Genomic DNA, 17,874 nt, shown 5'->3' on the forward strand with positions numbered 1-17,874 from the left:
CCTCACAGGTAAGAGGAGGATATTCCCAGGCCAAGTTCCAACGCTTATGAAATCACTGGTTAGACTTAGAAAGGTTATTCACAAGCTTGTTGTAAGACCAGTTGAGGCAACATGTACACATATGGTGTATTTCGAGCATTTAGGACAAATCACTGGAATTAGTATCACATGCCCTTATTATGATGTGCAAAGTCTCCATGGCTCAGCTTCCCTTGCTGATAAAGAATCCACTTTCCTATTGCTCATCCTGATTAAGCAATCTGTATCCTTGCTCATTTAACACCGCTGGAAAAATGTGATGCTATCTAGGCTCTCTAGCCATGGGGATAAGTAAGTATCCTGCTGCTCTTAGTGCTGTGACTAATTGTGTGAGCAATGGAAGTGTTCCTTTCTTTCGACAAACAACTCTCAATACGCACCCAATGTGACTTGTTCATGCAAGCTGAGAAACCAAGCTCTTTACAACACCACTTTGTGGAATCAATCTTCTCTTAATAAGGATTGACTTGAAGTTGTGTATGTGCAGTTTGTTGGCCCTTTGAGCAGTTTCTGGACAAAATGTTCTAAATCAGCTTTCGCCAACCTGGTACTCATCAGATGAATGGGACTACAAAACTGGCCGAGGCCGATGGGAGTTGTGGTCCAAAATATCTGGAGGGCACCAGATTGGCTAAGGCTGCTCAAAATGGTTTCCTCATAGCTGACCATAATAAAAGCTCCTATTCTGCATTTCAATTTTGGGCACATCCTTCTTAGGACTGCTAACATTGCCATAAATCCAGTTACAGGTAGGTAGCCGTATCTGAAGAAGTGTGCATGCACACGAAAGCTCAAACCAGTAACAAACTTAATTGGTCTCTAAGGTGCTACTGGAAGGAATTTTTTTATTTTGTATTTTGTTTCGATTACCATAAATGTCAACCCAGTTAAGAAGTTGTGGTTAGTTTTGCATATTTATTCATGACACTCCCTTTTTGACAAGTGTCAAAGATGTCAAAGATATTCTTCATTCCAAACACTTGTTAAATAGTAAATGTTGTCTTAAAAGCTGGCAACTTTAACCACAATGGTACAACATTCATGCAATTAGATTATTTTTTTGTCCACTGCTCCACACTTGCTGCCCTTAGCTATCTTTTATATTATCATTCATACTTCCAGTCCCCAATAATCTCTCATAAATGCATCACAAACTATGGAATTTCAAAGAAAGATATAATATGCAAAGAAAGATATAATATGTAAAGTATCTAATAGAGAAAGATAAGCTTCCTAGTCAATGGCATAATCCGAAACTGTATAGTCCCAATGAGAATTTAAAGCATTAATATTGGAAGGCCACAATTTGTACCCAAAGGATTGCAAAAAAAAAGACCTATATTTTGTGAACACATCAACACTGATCTCAAATCCTATATGAAGTGGGAAATTGCATCCCGGCCCTTGCTTATGCATTAGACCAGGCATAGGCAAACTCGGCCCTCCAGATGTTTTGGGACTACAATTCCCATAATCCCTGACCACTGGTCCTGTTAGCTAGGGATGATGGGAGTTGTAGCCCTAAAACATCTGGAGGGCAGAGTTTGCCTATGCTTGCATTAGGCTTAGCATGCATAGGGGATATGTATGCATGAAACCCAACATACATAGGCTTAATCCAAGGAACCTGCACACTGAAAAACAAAGGTAATTGTGTCATGTGAATGGAAACAAAACACTTTGCTTTATGCATGTAGATGTCTATGCAAACTTCAAAGTGTGAATGTCAGGTAGGGCTGTGTTAAGGGATGAGAGAATGACCCCAACCCGTCAACACAAACAGTGACATTGTTGATTGTATGTCAGATGCCTAAGATCCAATGGCCACTTGAACAGAGTGTGGCATCTGCTTCCCTCTCTTCCACAATAGCTGGTCACCATTGCCAGTACTGATAGTGCTGACCATTCACTGAGTGGAGTGGCTTGTAGGAAGATTTGTGAGTGGAAGCCCACTTTCAACTGCAGATTTCTCTTGCTGCATTAGGGTGACTGTCAGTCATACACTTTGAACCTATCATCTCATAATACATAGTTCCACCATTGGCATAATTGGCATAATTATAATCCTGCAAAGGTTCAAAAAGCAATCATCTTATCACCTGTGACATAATTATAGTCTTGCTATTATATGCTTATATATAACAAGATGTAATATCACTGCCCTAAAGCCAAAATTATATGTAATGTAATAAAAGCTGTAGGAGAATCATATCCAACAATTTTTAATGCGGAACTGTAGACCAGCAGAGCATGCTTTTGTATCTTTTCTCTAACAAAAGGGCAAACATCCCCTTTTGGGTCAGGGTACTCAAGATGGTGGCTTCAGATATGCTTGGTGGAGGCTCTCTTATCTGGGTCCATTTCAGTTTGGCTTCAGAATAGGTCATGGGACCCTGCTCATTCTTCTCAGCTTCTCAGCAGCTTTTGGTATCAAGGAATTGGAGGTTGTGGGCGGTTCTGCTCCTACATCAAGGGCTGTTTCCAGCAAGAAGTTATGGATGGGCACTGTTCAAGGACATGGGAGCTTTCCTATGGCATCTCAGAGGGTTCCATCTTGTCCTTCATACTATTTACTGTCTACATATACCGGTAGTCGTTGGCAGCTGTCATCAGGAGACGCAGTCAGGATAACTCAGCTGGTACATCACAAGACTATTAATATCAGGGCTGTGGGTTCGTGTCCCACCTTGGGTGAAAGATTCCTGTACTGGAAGGAGTTGGAGTAGATAACCCTTGTGGTCCCTTCCAGCTCTACAAATCTCTGTCTCTGATTTGAAGTGCAGTGTCACCAGTACTGTATGTAGACGATATCCAACTCTATCTCTCTGTTCCATCTGAATCAGCAGTGGTGCCTAAAGTGCTAGACAGATGTTTGGAGACAGTGATTAGCTGCATGTGGACCAATACATTGAATGTGAATCCTGAAAAGACAGTGTGTTCTTAATTCCAAAAGATGGGGAAATGACCACATAGATTGTTTTCTTGGTTGCTTGATGTACAAAATAAGTAGACATAGCTCTGAATTCTCAACTCACTCTGCTTCTGACTTCAAACTCAAACTCACTACAAACTATTTCTTTGTTTGCTGCACTGGATCCTAACAGCATTGCTCCTCCTCTCCAGATAACTAGAGAATAGTGGCAGGGAATTATTTTGTCTCAGACTACTCATCAATGCAAACACGATATAATTTATCCAATAAAAGATACATATTTGAGGTGATACAGCTTTCTCTGGAATGAGCAATCAGTGGGTGTAATTCAAAGAAGTTTGTCCATGCAATGGGACTGTCCCACGGGAGGAGTTTAGTTGTGCAAGCAGACCTGGGAATTGGAAACAAAAGCTTATAAGCTCTTCCTCTGACCTGCAAGAAGGCAAAGTGGGAAAAGGCGAGTGCAAGAGTTCAAAACCTGTCATAGTTAATTAATACAGTGGAAAACCACTGTTCCCCATTACATTGGAACTGGGCCTTATAAGACCCTCATCGGAACTAGGTTTATAAAACCCTCAGAAGTCTGTAGATATGAACTCGTCACTGTTCTTAGAACAGTGAACTCAGCTGAAATTGTAATTCCATGTCTGCAAAGTAACTGTGCTGTTTCTCAATCTCATTTTCCGCTGATGCATGTGATACAGGGCAAGATCCATTGTATCTTGGTTTTAATTCTAAAAGAGCACTATTCTCACTGGGATTCAGTAGCTGACTTTATCAAGATATCCCCTTTCATAGTGCAGCAATGTTCCTTCTTTGAAATGCTAAGGTTATGGATGATAATTAAAAGATTAAAAACTGTAGACCGTGACAGTAGCTGCCTTAAGAATTATAATAGCCACATAGTATTAAACTGAGTGCATTCCTCAGGTTGCAGCAATTGCAGAACATTATCAGAAAGTATGAGTAAACTGATTTGCAGGTTGTATATATGTATAAATAAACCATATATCATAAAGACACCACAGTCTCCACTGTCCCTCATTCCAAGGAAACACTACTTTCTTTCTACTTACATGAACAAGGTTTGCTGGATATTCCAACAGTCATGAGTAAAATTAAAGTAGACCTATGCATGCCTGTTCTATTTTATGCAGGGAGGTATGTTTTCTCTCCTCTGCATTGTATCAAAACCAAATCATTTTTTTAGATGGTAGACTTTTTTTGAGTACAAGAGCCTCTGAATAACCATAGGGCAAAATAAAATATTAATTTGGAAAGTCCCTGGTAAGCTTTATTTAGGTAAAACAGAATGTAAATTCAGGTATCTAAGGGGTGGAGGGAAGCTAGTGTGCTAACTCATGCACTGTTTCAGCTTAAGGTAATGTATGCTGTAAGCAGAACAAATTATTTATGAGAGTTTTATCTAAAGCACCTTTCAAAGTGAATTCCTCTTTCTGTTCTCAGGAAAGCAGATTGTTCCAGGTGGCTTGGTAGGAGACCCAGCTTAGAAAAACAAACTCATTTTCTAGGGATAAAATTGTTTGATATAAGACAACATCACCCTGTGAGGTAGGTTATGCTAAGTGCTAATGGCTGGTGTGAAGTTACTGGATGAGTTTTATGACTAACAGTGCAATCTGGCACATGCTTACTCAGAAGTAAGTCTCACTGAGCTCAGTGGGACTTAATCCCCAGGAAAGGTGTTTATGATGGCAGCCTTCATGAAGTTTTGAACCCATGTCTCTCAAGTTTATATCCAGAACTATAAACTATAACACACCGACTCTATGATATAGACATCTGAGGTCTGGATAAATGAAATGTGTGTGTGTGTGTTTCTGCAGTTGCATTTGTGATTTTAAAGTTAAGACCGACTGCTATCATGAGCTTTGTTTGCTCCTAACCATGTGTATACTCCCGTGAAGGCACAGATGGTTAGTAAAATGACAGCTATAAATAATTCTAGCAAATGTTTTCATGATTTGTTTTGGATGTGAATCCCATGCATAATGTAAATGTTAGCTGCGGCCCAATTCTGTAAGATTTTAAGATCGCAGACTACAGCTCTTGTACGCTTGTTCTCAAGGGTACGTCTGTGGTCTAATTGAGAGAATGTAAGTAATAAAAAGATATGCCCTTCTGGTATTACAGGTCAAGGCTAAACCAACCTTTACTAAACACAAGCTTTCTGTTAAAAAATGTAGCATTGCCTTCACTAGGTGCTCATGATGGGATTTTGCAGAAGCATTTTGTCTTTGTCAGAGTTCCACACCTGCTGAAATACCACCTTTCAGTTACACATCATCTTGGAAAGCACAGAGAACAGAAAACACTGAATAGAAAAGTTGTGCCATTGTAATTGTAGTTTAACACACATTCTTTGCTTCTTTCTTTTCCAGGCCCTGAATGCCTGCTTCTATTTCATTAAATAAAAAAGGGAGACCTCATCTTGATGGCATACTTCTGGATTAAAAGGGATGCTTTTTTGCTTTTTTTAACAGAACTGAAACAGTACTAAGCCCGTGTGACTGATTAAGCAATGCAATTTTCAAACATATTCAAGAAAGCCTCTTTTACAGGGCAACTATAAAATGAAGCACCTGGGACTGTCAGGCAAGTAACAGCCTGGCTGAAACAGAACTTCTTCTCTGGTCCCTGCACCACCTTGAAATCTTCTCCAGAGGTTTGGACGAAAGCCCCTGCACATGCAAAGATTAGTTAAAAACTAATATTCTGACCCCAAATATGACCCATAGAGCACAAGTAAAACCTGAACATCAGATCTTTTGGGATTTTTCTTGGGGTTGAAGAGTTGTTGTTTTCAATGCAAGATGGCTTGGGGTCTTTTTGGGGGGCTGACAAGCAGCTCATATTGAATGTTACAAATAAATAAGGAGTGGTGCAACTCCATGCCAGTCAATGTCCTGCTCCACACTTTCTTTTTTACTTCTAACTATGACAGAATCATAGAATTGTAGAGTTGGACGGCCCCCTAAGGATCATCTAGTCCAACCCCCTTGTAATTCAAGAATATGCAGCAGTCCTACAGGGGAATTGAACCTGCAGCCATGGTGTTATCAGCCCCACACTCTAACCAACTGAGTGTGTCAATCATATTTTGAATTCCACCAAAATCTTAAAAATTCCATTCCACCATAATCTTAAAAAGAAATGGTGTTTCCAAGTTAAAATGTCAAGATTACAAATAGCTCTGGCTGCGTATGTTTTAACACAGCTTCACAAGCTATCAGATCTTTTTTTTAAATAAGCAAGCACAGCCTTAACTCTGGCATTTCTTGACAGAAGATCAAGAGCCTTTTATATTCCTCCTTCAGTCAAAGGTGTAAGGTGAGCCAGGTGTGTTCATGGGCTTAATAATATGTATCACTCTAGAAATGGCAACAAAACATGCATTGCTCAACTTGTTCTGTGCCTTCAACTGGTACTGGCATAGGTGTAAAGCCACAAAGGACAGTGAGGCCATCTGAAATCAATAGAAAGAAGATTCACTGATGGACAACCTATTCTGACTCCTCTAACACAGCGCAGCAAGGCCGGATCTAGACACATAAATAAAACATTTCAGGAAAATGCGTATTCACGTTGGCAAAAGACGGAACTCTACAGTGCCATCTGATGGCAGTGTTGTGACATATTTAAAATGTTTTTATTTACTAATGTTGCTGAGTTTGAACTCTCTCTAAGGGATGACTACCAACATGAATTTGATGAAACTGCGGGAGGCAGTGGAAAACAGGAGTGCCTGGCCTGCTCTGGTCTATGGGGTCACGAAGAGTCGGACACGACTAAATGACTAAACAACAACAAAATTAAAACATCAGCCCTATATTCATATGTGACTAAATGTAAGAGCCCTGCTGTTTCAGTCCAGGAAGCCTGAAAGCTCGGTTTGAAAGCAGATGAGCACTTGCCTTGTTGATCTTAAGCATCAGGTATTCAGTGGTATACTGCCTCTGAGTCTGGAGGCTGCACAAAGCCATCATTACTAATAGCTGTTGATTGAGTTTCCTTTATCCCATGAGTTTCCTTTATCCCTCTAAGCCAGTGGAAATCAAAGCATACGAAAGCGAATCCCATAATAAATCAAGCCTGCATTGTGCAAAGGAGCACCTCAACTGGATCTATTGCTTTTCAATTTCACTGGATGATCCCTAGCATTATGAGACAGGGGATGGGGGAAAGTTATCCCCAACCAATTTTTCCTAAACATTTACCATCTCCTCCCCTGCTGAGTCACTTTCCCCCTTAAATGTAAAAAAAGCCCCATGTGCTGCAGCCTTTTCATGGAGGACATTTGGATCATTTGGGGGGGGGGGTCCTTTCTTGTTCTTTTTGGAACATTATACCATCATTTGGGGATGGGCTGAACGAAATGTATGCAGCATTCCAAACGTGGCTGCATCGCAAACTTATATAAAGGCATGGTACTGGCAGCTTTTCTGGCAGCCCTTTCCCTAATAATCCCTGGCATGGAATTTGTTTTTTCAATGTGGCCACATGCTGAGTGAACAATTTCATCGAGCCACCCTCTGCAGAGCTACGCCGCTTCTTCCTCAGCAAACTTTGCTCTTTTGTATGCTTAGTAATTTTATCTTTAATCATGCTTCCCACTAATAAACCCGGAATGAACATTTAAGCGAACCAACCTGTAATTTCATGGATTCCCATATATCCCTTTTAAAAAGCTGGCATTGGCTGGATTAGCACATCCCAATATACATAAACTGCGGCACAAGGCAATGGTGATCAGTTTACTCTTCCCCTTTCCTTCCCACTCATCTGCAGAGAAAACAAGCCATGATCACCGGCTGAGTGTTACATCCAAACCAGAGATTGTAGCTTGCTCTGCTCAAATGAACCACAGTTTGTAAACCAAGAACTACCACGTTTTTGGTGGTGGGTTTTTGTTTTTTGGGAGTAAAACAAACCACAACCCCTGGTTCACACATAAGGCTAAGACAGTTTATTGCTTCCCAACATGAATGGGAAGGAGCAAAGCAGGCATGATAAATTAATGCATAGTAAACCATAGAGGGACGCGGGTGGCACTGTGGGTTAAACCACAGTGAAGGGGCTTGCCGATCAGAAGGTCGGCGGTTCAAATCCCCACGGCGGAGTGAGCTCCCGTTGCTCGGTTCCTGCTCCTGCCAACCTAGCAGTTCAAAAGCACGTCAAAGTGCAAATAGATAAATAGGTACCACTCCGGCGGGAAGGTAAACGGCGTTTCCGTGCGCTGCTCTGGTTCACCAGAAGTGGCTTAGTCATGCTGGCCACATGACCCGGAAGCTGTACGCCGGCTCCCTTGGCCAATAAAGTGAGATGAGTGCTGCAACCCCAGAGTCAGCCACGACTGGACCTAATGGTCAGGGGTCCCTTTACCTTCACCTTTAAACCATAGAATGGTAGAGTTGGAAGGGATCACAGGGGTCACCTGGTCCAACCCCCCGCAATTCAATACTCATCCAATCTGAAACCCTATCAGACCCTGCTTAGCTTTGCAAATGTGCTATCAGTTTTATTGCTGCACCACTAGGAGGATCTGCAACTTATCATGACATGCAAATACAGCCATTATGCTGGCTACATTTCAGACTTTCAGTAACGAGGCCAATTTTTATGGCAAGCTGCGTATTTTTCTTAGAAGGTCAGCATTTTCATATTTCAGCTCTTTATGAACCCTGGGTAGATGCCATCTGGATCCACTGACTTGCTAATTTTGTAGTCTACTTATAAGCCCCAGAACTTCATGTCTCTTCACTTCTCCTTCAGTTCCTCAGCTACCCTCCCCGGAAATAAATGCTTCAGGTGTGGATTATCTTCCACAATGAAATCCAAAGGAAGTAATACACAGTGTTCAGCTCCTTTGCAATCTCTCTGTCCTACAGCTGAGGCCAGAGGTCAGTACAAAATGCAACCTAGGCAAGATGGACAACAACTGAACACCTGCCTCTAATTTGCACTCTGATTATCTATGCATTCCTAGCTAATAAGATATTGTTTCTATAATCACCTGCTGTTCTGCTCCTAAACTATCAAGCTAAACTCTACACATACAGCTTGTTATCGGTTTGATGCCACAGGCAATTATTCCATTAAGAAAACAGCCTCCGGCATATCCCACTTCTTTATAATTTATAATGGAGTTGAAATTGAACACCATAGGAATAAAATAATTTGAGAGCACAAGCCTGGCCACATGGAGAGAAAGTTATTGCCTACCCAGATTCTGCAGATATAGAACAATAGTTTTGCTGGCTTTAAATGCTTGACATAGGAAGCTGCCACACCAGGTCAGACTATTTGGCAATCTAATGCCAGCAGTGGGCAACATTTTCTTCTCTCAAGAGCGCCACAAGCAAACATTCCTTTATCTCTCTCTTTCTGCCATTCTGTTCTTTCTCTCGACACATTCACACCATACATCTAAAGCACTATGACAGCACTTTTAAGGCTTCTCCCCAAGAATTCTGGGAGCTGTAGTTTAAGGGTATTGAGAGTTGTTAGGAATCTTTATTCCTCACACAGAGCTACAATTTTTAGAGTGGTTTTTAGCAATCACTTGATCTTCCCAGGCAACGTTGAGGCTGGCTACTGCAAATATAGACACTGCTTTCCAATCACAGGCTCTGCTGGTAGGCTACATGAAGCCATGGAGCCCCTTAGACACGCAACATAGAATAATACAATCAGAGATGTGTTGAGTTGCAAAGGACCACGAGGGTCATCTAGTCCAACCCCCTGCAAGGCAGGCATATTTTGCCCAAAATGGGGCTCAAACCCACAAAGCTGAGATTAAGAGTCTCGTGCTACTCCTACCTATTGGCAATAAAATCCCATCTTCCCCAAGGAGCCTTAGGAGCAATGTCACGCTGTACAAGTGAACCCTAAAATCCCAAATGAACAGATGCAAAAGATATGCAATGGACAAGAGAGATATGCATTCCATTATGACACACAACAGTCCTCACAAACAAGGTCCTTATGAACAGCTCAGGACACTAAGGGACATTATAGCTATTTGAATTCCATAGAATATTACAGGATTCAGATCAGAAGTATTCTTCAAGGACATGCCATGGACCACCTGAACCAAGCCCACAGGCCACAGGTGGCCCATGGACCAGAGTTTAGGAACCCCTGGAACAGGTGAAGGGTGAGCTACAAACATGTTAAATAAATGAATATCTATTTTAGCTTATGCACTAAAATAAATTAACTATTTAAATTATAGATCTGGACATTTTAGTAATAGTTCATACCTTACTTAAATCAAGGTAGGAAAACATTCAGTGCTTAACCTTTAAAAGCAAATGCTGCAAAGCTTCATTTACCTCCTCTGCTCCAACAATTGGCTGTATGCTCTCCTGTGATTAATCAATTTCACTACAAATTGCTCTCATAGTTCATGTTGTGAAAAAGGGACTTAACAACACTACATCATTAAGTATGATTTATGAGGCACGCTGGAAAGAGCCACTTACCAGAGCTTGCAAAGTGAGGCCACGATTAAATGGCATTTTTAGCTGTAATTTCTTAACAACTGGGTGCTTACAGCTTGGCAGTTAACCTACATATGGGAGAAACTGTTGGCTCATTCTGCCATGATGACCAGTTATGGAGCAGCTGATTATCTTAATACACCTGAGTTAAATGACACCAAGAAGCAGCTGACAAGAACTATGTCCCTATCTGGTGAACCCAGTCTTATTGGTATTGGCCACCAGCTTGCATGGTACAAGCAAGTCAGCATCCAGAGTTCTGTCTTGGCTCTGAAATTTTATATTTCGGCTCTACATTCTTGCAACATTCCAGTAGGACAGGCATAGGGAACCTGTGACTCTCCAGCGGTCACTGGACTCCAATTCCTATCAGCCCCCCAGCCAGCATGATCAATGGTCACAGATGATGGAAGCTGAAGTCCAATCACACCTGGAGGGCCCATCTTTGCAGTTGTATAAGCTAGAAATTATTTGTACCTGTTGACGTAGGATTGTGCTAGGTATTGCCGCTCCTGCCCCCAATATCTAATATGTGCAAATTTTGCACAACCTGGCAGTTCCACAGTTGCATGTGCTCTGTCTCAAGTTGCTTACATACACCACAATCTTTTTAAAAAATCAACATTTGAATGCTGCCTTTCCAGTTAAAAAAACATGCTTAAGGTGGCATACAACATGGGGGGAAATCACATAATTACAAACATAACAAAAGTAGTCATAAACAATAAATAAAACATTAAAAAGTGCACAACCAAATTGCACACTTTCCACACAAATCACAATAAATACGCATATATAAAAGGAACATGCACATACAAAGAATATAATATAAAAGGAACATGCACATACAAAGAAATAGCCCAACCCAAGTGTTAATGCATCTGTGCAACATGCTTGTTATGTCACAGCACCAGTCACAGCACCAGTGCAACACCATACTTTTGTGACACTGCACTGGTGCAAGGATGTTTGCAAAAGATTTGGCTGATAAAATACTTGTGTGACAGGGGCAGTGTCCCTCCCCCGCTGACTTAAAAAACACGGTAAGATTTAAGGACTTTAATTCTCTGGCAGCGATTTATGTCTATTTTGCTACCACAACATTCATGCAGCAGCAATTTAATAAAATCATCTTTTGTGACACTGCTCTGGAGAAGCAGTTTATACCTCTCATTCCAGGTGGTGCAGCAAGTCATAACACCCAGACACAAGTTGCTTAAATCCAATTATTGCAACTTTACTGATTTGTGGATCCGATTATGTTTTATACTGCCTTAGAGTGATATGGTATCTTCATGTAAAGGGGCATGGATCATCAAAGGGAGATGAATCGTTTCACTTTTAGGGCTTATCATGCAATTATATCTTTGCCAAGACAAGTAGAAGCACTTTTTCTATGACAGCAAGCACAGGAAGTTGTAAAATTTAAATGTGACTCAAGTGAATTTCAATAATGTCGAGGAGTGAAACTACATAGATGAGAGAATGCAGAATTCTAGAAGCCTGATCAACAACAACCTTCTCGTGCCAGAAATTGTTTCAACTACTACTTAAGGGAGGGGTAGCCAAATGTTGTTGTCCATTACCTCCAGCCAGCAAAACCAATGGTTAGGGATAAGAGGTGGTGTAGTCTTGCAACATCTGAAGGGTCACAGGTTCCTCACCCCTAACCTGACATCTGTGATGTGAAAGGGACTAGCACATTAACCTTAAACAGATTCATGGAAATTGGTGGGACTTAAGAATTAAGTCCACCTAAGTTCAACAGGACTTACTCTCTGGCAAGTGTTTTTCTTGGGATTGCAGCCTTGCACTGAAATTCCATAATGTCTACTTACTCAGAAATAAACCCCATTGAGTCCACTGAGGCAAATGAACATAGGATTACAGTCTTAATGGCTCTGAATACAGTGGTACCTCGGGTTACATACGCTTCAGGTTACAGACTCCGCTAACCCAGAAATAGTACCTCGGGTTAAGAACTTTGCTTTAGGATGAGAACAGAAATCGTGCAGCAGCGGCACGGCGGCAGCAGGAGGCCCCATTAGATGAAGTGGTGCTTCAGGTTAAGAACAGTTTCAGATTAAAAATGGACCTCCAGAATGAATTAAGTACTTAACCCGATGTACCACTGTACAGCTGTTCGAGATTTGAACTGAAGTACAGTAGTTAATAAGCACAATATGCCATATCTCAGTCTCGCTGCATACATTATGTTTTTCATGTGTACACACAGTGCATGTGCTAAAACCATAATGCACAACAAAGGCATGTGTGTGCTTTGGCAGACACAGACATGGACACAAAACACACATAAATACACCAGTGAGATAGCGCTTGCTTAGGGCTCCCTACAATCTGAAATAAGTGGGAAGGTTCTTGATCCTATTAACAAGCTAGCGATTAACAGTAATATTAACATAATCTCTCAAATCCATAGTAGCACAGCCTCCTTGAGCTCTTTATAGGCATCTCATGGTTTTATCTTCTGTTTACCTCTGGAGTTGTTTTACTACAAAGCTAATTTTCTTTCGCTTTAAGGAATTGTGATGGAATGATGAAAGAGAGATCTCACTGGTTATAAGCAAATGCAGTTTGTTAGTCTTTAAACTGCCTTTTCAAATATTGGTTTGTCAAAATGAAAAAGCTAAATCATATTGAAAAAGGAAGCCATTAAAAAGCCTGCAGCAACCATATCCCATTTTTCCCCTTATCAGTTTTGTTCTCACAGTGGAAACTGACTCTTAATTTACACCCTCTGCTGTTCAAATATGAGACATGTTTTGCAAAACACACAGGATTGCTGCCCTTGTATTCTGTTCAGCTACTTGCAGTGTGTATGAATGAGACAGATGCTGTCCATTAAGAAGGGATGAAGAGGCTTGAAGATGTCCGGTTGTTTATTTTTAACCGCACCTCCAAGACACCATTAACCTTGCATAACAATTTTATATATTTGCTAGATGAGCTGGGTTAGCCTAAAGCAGTGAAAACTGTTTCATTAGCCAAAAGGATACACCATAAATCCATTGCTTCTTGTAGCAGTTGTGCTCACAACCTGTGTATGTAGGTCAGAGAGAGATGTATGTAGGCCAGCAACAATATATTGTGTGGAACAAAACTAAACGGTAATGAACATTAACATTGCATTTTATATGCATTAGAAAGTGCCTGGCTTCCTATCTGTGTCCTTAATACTGTTTGCACAAAACATTTAAGGCGAAAAACAGATTATCACAAAATCACAAGGGTGTTGTCGTTTTAAGAAAATACTCAAAAGGACACACTCTGCGATGTTGACTTTGAAAACCTAAATCACTTCCACCTGCTTAATTCTGAATGACACATTAAACCATGCATTCCCTTAGAGCCCCAAGAAAACATTATTGCTGCAGTGCCCTTCACACCTGGGAATGTGTGTGCTACTAAAACTCAACACAAGAGATTGTTTACATGGCGATGGCTAGCTTTTGAAAGCAATGCTGCTTATGGTTTCTACGTCAAATAAAAAATGTGGCACAGATAAATAACCAGGGTAGTATCCTATCAGTTCCTATTACCAAAATGCCACTCACGCATTTTTTTAACGCTGAGACTTGAAAGCAAGAAGAGAACTTGATGGCATTTCAGGTGTGTGTTTGGTGTCATTTTTGCCTGCCCAGTTTTAAAGCACATCAAAATTCACGTTAACTTCACTCTGGCACATGGGCATATCATTAGAGCAGTCTCAAAAGGAGTGCTCCAGGAGAAAGCCAATCCCATTCATGGAAATAATTTCGCAGGAAGATCACAGACACCCCCCCCCCAAAAAAAAGACGCATTACTAGGAAAGCTGTCCACTGCTAGTATTCTCTGATACCTCATGCAAGGCAAGAAGCAATTTTCCAACCTAATTATTATTCATTTCCTGGAGGGCTCACCTCCTCATAGAGAACATTCTCAACAAACATATCACATGTAACAACCACGGCTTTGCTCAACTGTTCCGAATTCCTTCCATTTCCACGTGCTCTGCAGCCAAGAGTCACATTTCCCTCAAGCCTCTGAAAAGCAAAGCTTCCTCCTGCATTTATAAGCAACATGATCAACCATGAATGAAACACAGCTCTTCTAATGAAGCGTCCCACTTGTAATGCCAGGCTGGGTGTTTCGTGTGTGAACGCTCGCTCGCGTGTTCAGGAAGGATTTCGACGCAGGCGAACAGCAAGAACCTTATTTATCAGCAGTGTCTTCCTAACGCGCTGGAGATGAGGAAGGAAGAAAAGGCTGAGTTGGGCAGCAGCTAGTTTAAAATTCGGAAGATGGCCGAGCTTTCGATGCTTCCCCCCCCCCCACACACCTTTAATTCCCGCTCGTCATTCTGCACAAAACACACAGACACACACTCAAGCACAACTCCTGCGACCGTCCCATGAACGCATGGAGCCCTTACCGTCCCTTCGCAAGCTGATCTCCGTCACGGATCTCCAAATGCGCCCTTGAAGAACGCTTCAGGCAGCGCGCAAGACACTTGAGCACTTCAGCGAGCGTGTGTATGTGTGTGCGTGTCTTGCGTGTTTTTAAAGTCAAACCCTCCTCCGGAGCTGCTGGCCAGGAGTGGCGAGAGGGAGGCGAGCTTCTCCCCAAGCCAGCCACCCTCACCCCGGGAGGAGGGCACGGGGCAGCAGCGGATCCAGCGGCTGCTGCTGCTCCTCCTCCTCGGGCGCCCTAGAGGGAGGGTCCCGCGCGCAGGCAGCTCGGCAGAAAGGGCTACAAAGCGGGAAGAAGCGAGAGGTGGGCTCGGGCGCGGAGGAAAGCGCGGCTTCTTACCTCGAAGGGACCTTCAGCGTGGAATTCCCAGCCATTAGCAGGGCGGGATGCTCTTCCGCAGAGGGAGGAGGAGACGCAAAGGCAGACAGCGCTCCGCCACTTCTGGTAGTCCCCCCCGTCCTACTTGGCCGGCTTTAGTACGCGGTACACCACAGCCCTGCCCTTTGCCGCCCTCTCCGCGCCCGCCTCCTTTTCAGGCTCTCCCTCCCGCGAATAGGAGGAGGCAGAAGGAGCCACATGGGAGTCGCTCGCTTCTGGCGCCAAGAGCCGCTCTGGAGGCTGCTGGTGGCTGAGGGAAGAGCTGGAAGGCCAGTGGGACACCCAGATTCAGATCCCCACTCCGGCTCTCCAAGCTCACTGGGTGTGACCTTGTGGGTCAGCCACTATGGTTAGGGCTGTTCACACGTTACGCTGAGACGTGCGAGGAGCCTGTAGGCATGTACGAGTGTCATCCTTAAGGGTGTTTAAGCGTTACATCCGACGAGCCTGCAGTGGGCGTGCAGCAGCTCGCTGACAGTTTTACAATTTGTTGCTGTTTAGTCGATTAGTTGTGTCCGACTCTTGTGACCCCATGGACCAGAGCATGCCAGGCACTTCTGTCTTCCACTGCCTCCCGCAGTTTGGCCATCTCGTCCTCTGTCCCCTTCTCCTTGTGCCCTCCATCTTTCCCAACATCAGGGTCTTTTCCAGGGAGTGCTCTCTTCTCATGAGGTGGCCAAAGTATTGGAGCCTCAGCTTCAGGATCTGTCCTTCCAGTGAGCACTCAAGGCTGATTTCCTTCAGAATGGAGAGGTTTGATCTTCTTGCAGTCCATGGGACTCTCAAGAGTCTCCTCCAGCACCATAATTCAAAAGCATCAATTCTTCGGCGATCAGCCTTCTTTATGGTCCAGCTCTCACTTCCATACATCACTACTGGGAAAACCATAGCTTTAACTATACGGACCTTTGTTGGCAAGGTGATCTCTCTGCTTTTTAAGATGCTGTCTAGGTTTGTCTTTGCTTTTCTCCCAAAAAGCAGGCATCTTTTAATTTTATGACTGCTGCCACCATCTGCAGTGAGTTTTACAATTACTCACATGCAAACATTCAGTGAGTGTGCGGTCGTCGTGCTTGTATACACAATAGCTGAGCCGTGCAAGTCGACAAGTGTACACACTTTTGTACAAACCCTTCTGTGGTGTGTGTGTGTGAAAGTGACATGGAGAAAGGGGGCTGTGAAAAGTTTCACTCCTGATGCTAGAACTCACGGGCATCCAACTTGGATGGCTTTAAAAGGCGATGAGGCAAACTCGTGAAGGATAAGGGCCATCAATGGTTACCAGGCAAAATGGCTATCCTCTGCCTCCACAGCTGGAGGCCGTAATGCTTCTGAAAACCAGTTTCTGGAAACCACAGGAAGGGAGAGTGTTCTCGTATGTGGGTTTTGTTTTAAAGTTTCCAACAGGAATCTGGTTGGCCACTGCTGGACTAGATGGGTCATTCGCCTGATCCAGCATGCTCTTTTTAGGTTACTGTGTACAGGGATCTTGTGCCTCTGTGTCCAGTGCAACATGAACAAGTCTATTGCGAATGACTACATGTGGTTAAAAGGGACGCGGGTGGCGCTGTGGGTTAAACCACAGAGCCTAGGACTTGCCAATCAGAAGGTTGGTGGTTCGAATCCCCGCGACAGGGTGAGCTCCCGTTGCTCGTTCCCTGCTCCTGCCAACCTAGCATTTCGAAAGCATGTCAAAGTGCAAGTAGATGAATAGGTACCGCTCCGGTGGGAAGGTAAACGACGTTTCCGTGCGCTGCTCTGGTTCGCCAGAAGCGGCTTAGTCATGCTGGCCACATGACCTGGAAGCTGTACACCGGCTCCCTCAGCCAATAAAGCGAGATGAGTGCCACAACCCCAGAGTCGGTCACGACTGGACCTAATGGTCAGGGGTCCCTTTACCTTTACCTTTACATGTGGTTAATTTAAAAGTCAACATGTGGACTAAAGGGCTTGAGAAAATGTAGTATGGATTCTGTGTAATGCTGTACACGTGTTGAATATACCAGTGTATGACTGCACCTCTAATCCTCAGTTATGCAGCTCACCATCTTTTAGCCTAACCTACCTTACAGGCTTGTTGTAAGGATGAAATTGGGGGGGCGGGGCGGACCATGTACACCACCTGGAGCTCATTGGCAGAAAAAAGGTGGTAAAATAAATGTAATATAGTATAAATAATAAATGCCCAAACTGGGTGGCTGGCTGGTGTGTGTGTGTGTGTGTGTGTGTGTGTAAAACTAGGAGGCACTGGACTTAGTTGTACCTGGATGAAGTTGGGTGTCATTTCTATTGTTGGAGAGAGACACAATACAGTTCTTGTCTGTCTTCCTAACCAGTGCATCTTTCAAGCCCTCCGTAACAATTTCCTTGAGCAAAATGAAGGAAAGGCGATATATAGCTGTAATAAATAAATACGGGCACCACAGTTCTCCATTTAGCTCAAAAGGATTATGGCCCTTTGTCAAATGTGGGCAGAATTGGCTAGATGAATGATATGAAATGAATGTGTGTAGGAATGAAACTATAAGGTAG

General features: G+C 43.0%; 1 protein-coding gene across 4 annotated transcripts in view; it reads right to left on the reverse strand.

Moving 5' to 3' along the window:
- SPHKAP (SPHK1 interactor, AKAP domain containing) overlaps positions 1-15,779 on the reverse strand; it is a 74,793-nt gene extending 59,014 nt beyond the window's left edge. For 2 of the 4 annotated variants that reach the window (XM_079978516.1, XM_079978515.1), the window contains exon 1: positions 15,304-15,779. In XM_079978516.1, the coding sequence (XP_079834642.1) occupies positions 15,304-15,338 (35 nt within the window). In that variant the 5' untranslated portion in view covers positions 15,339-15,779. Of the gene's footprint in view, positions 1-14,926; positions 15,028-15,303 lie in introns of those variants that run through there. The other 2 variants (XM_079978518.1, XM_079978517.1) reach the window with 2 other exon arrangements.
- Between the last annotated feature and the right edge of the window lie 2,095 nt (positions 15,780-17,874).

This window comes from Podarcis cretensis (assembly GCF_951804945.1).
Source record: "Podarcis cretensis genome assembly, chromosome: 5".
NCBI lineage: Eukaryota > Metazoa > Chordata > Lepidosauria > Squamata > Lacertidae > Podarcis > Podarcis cretensis.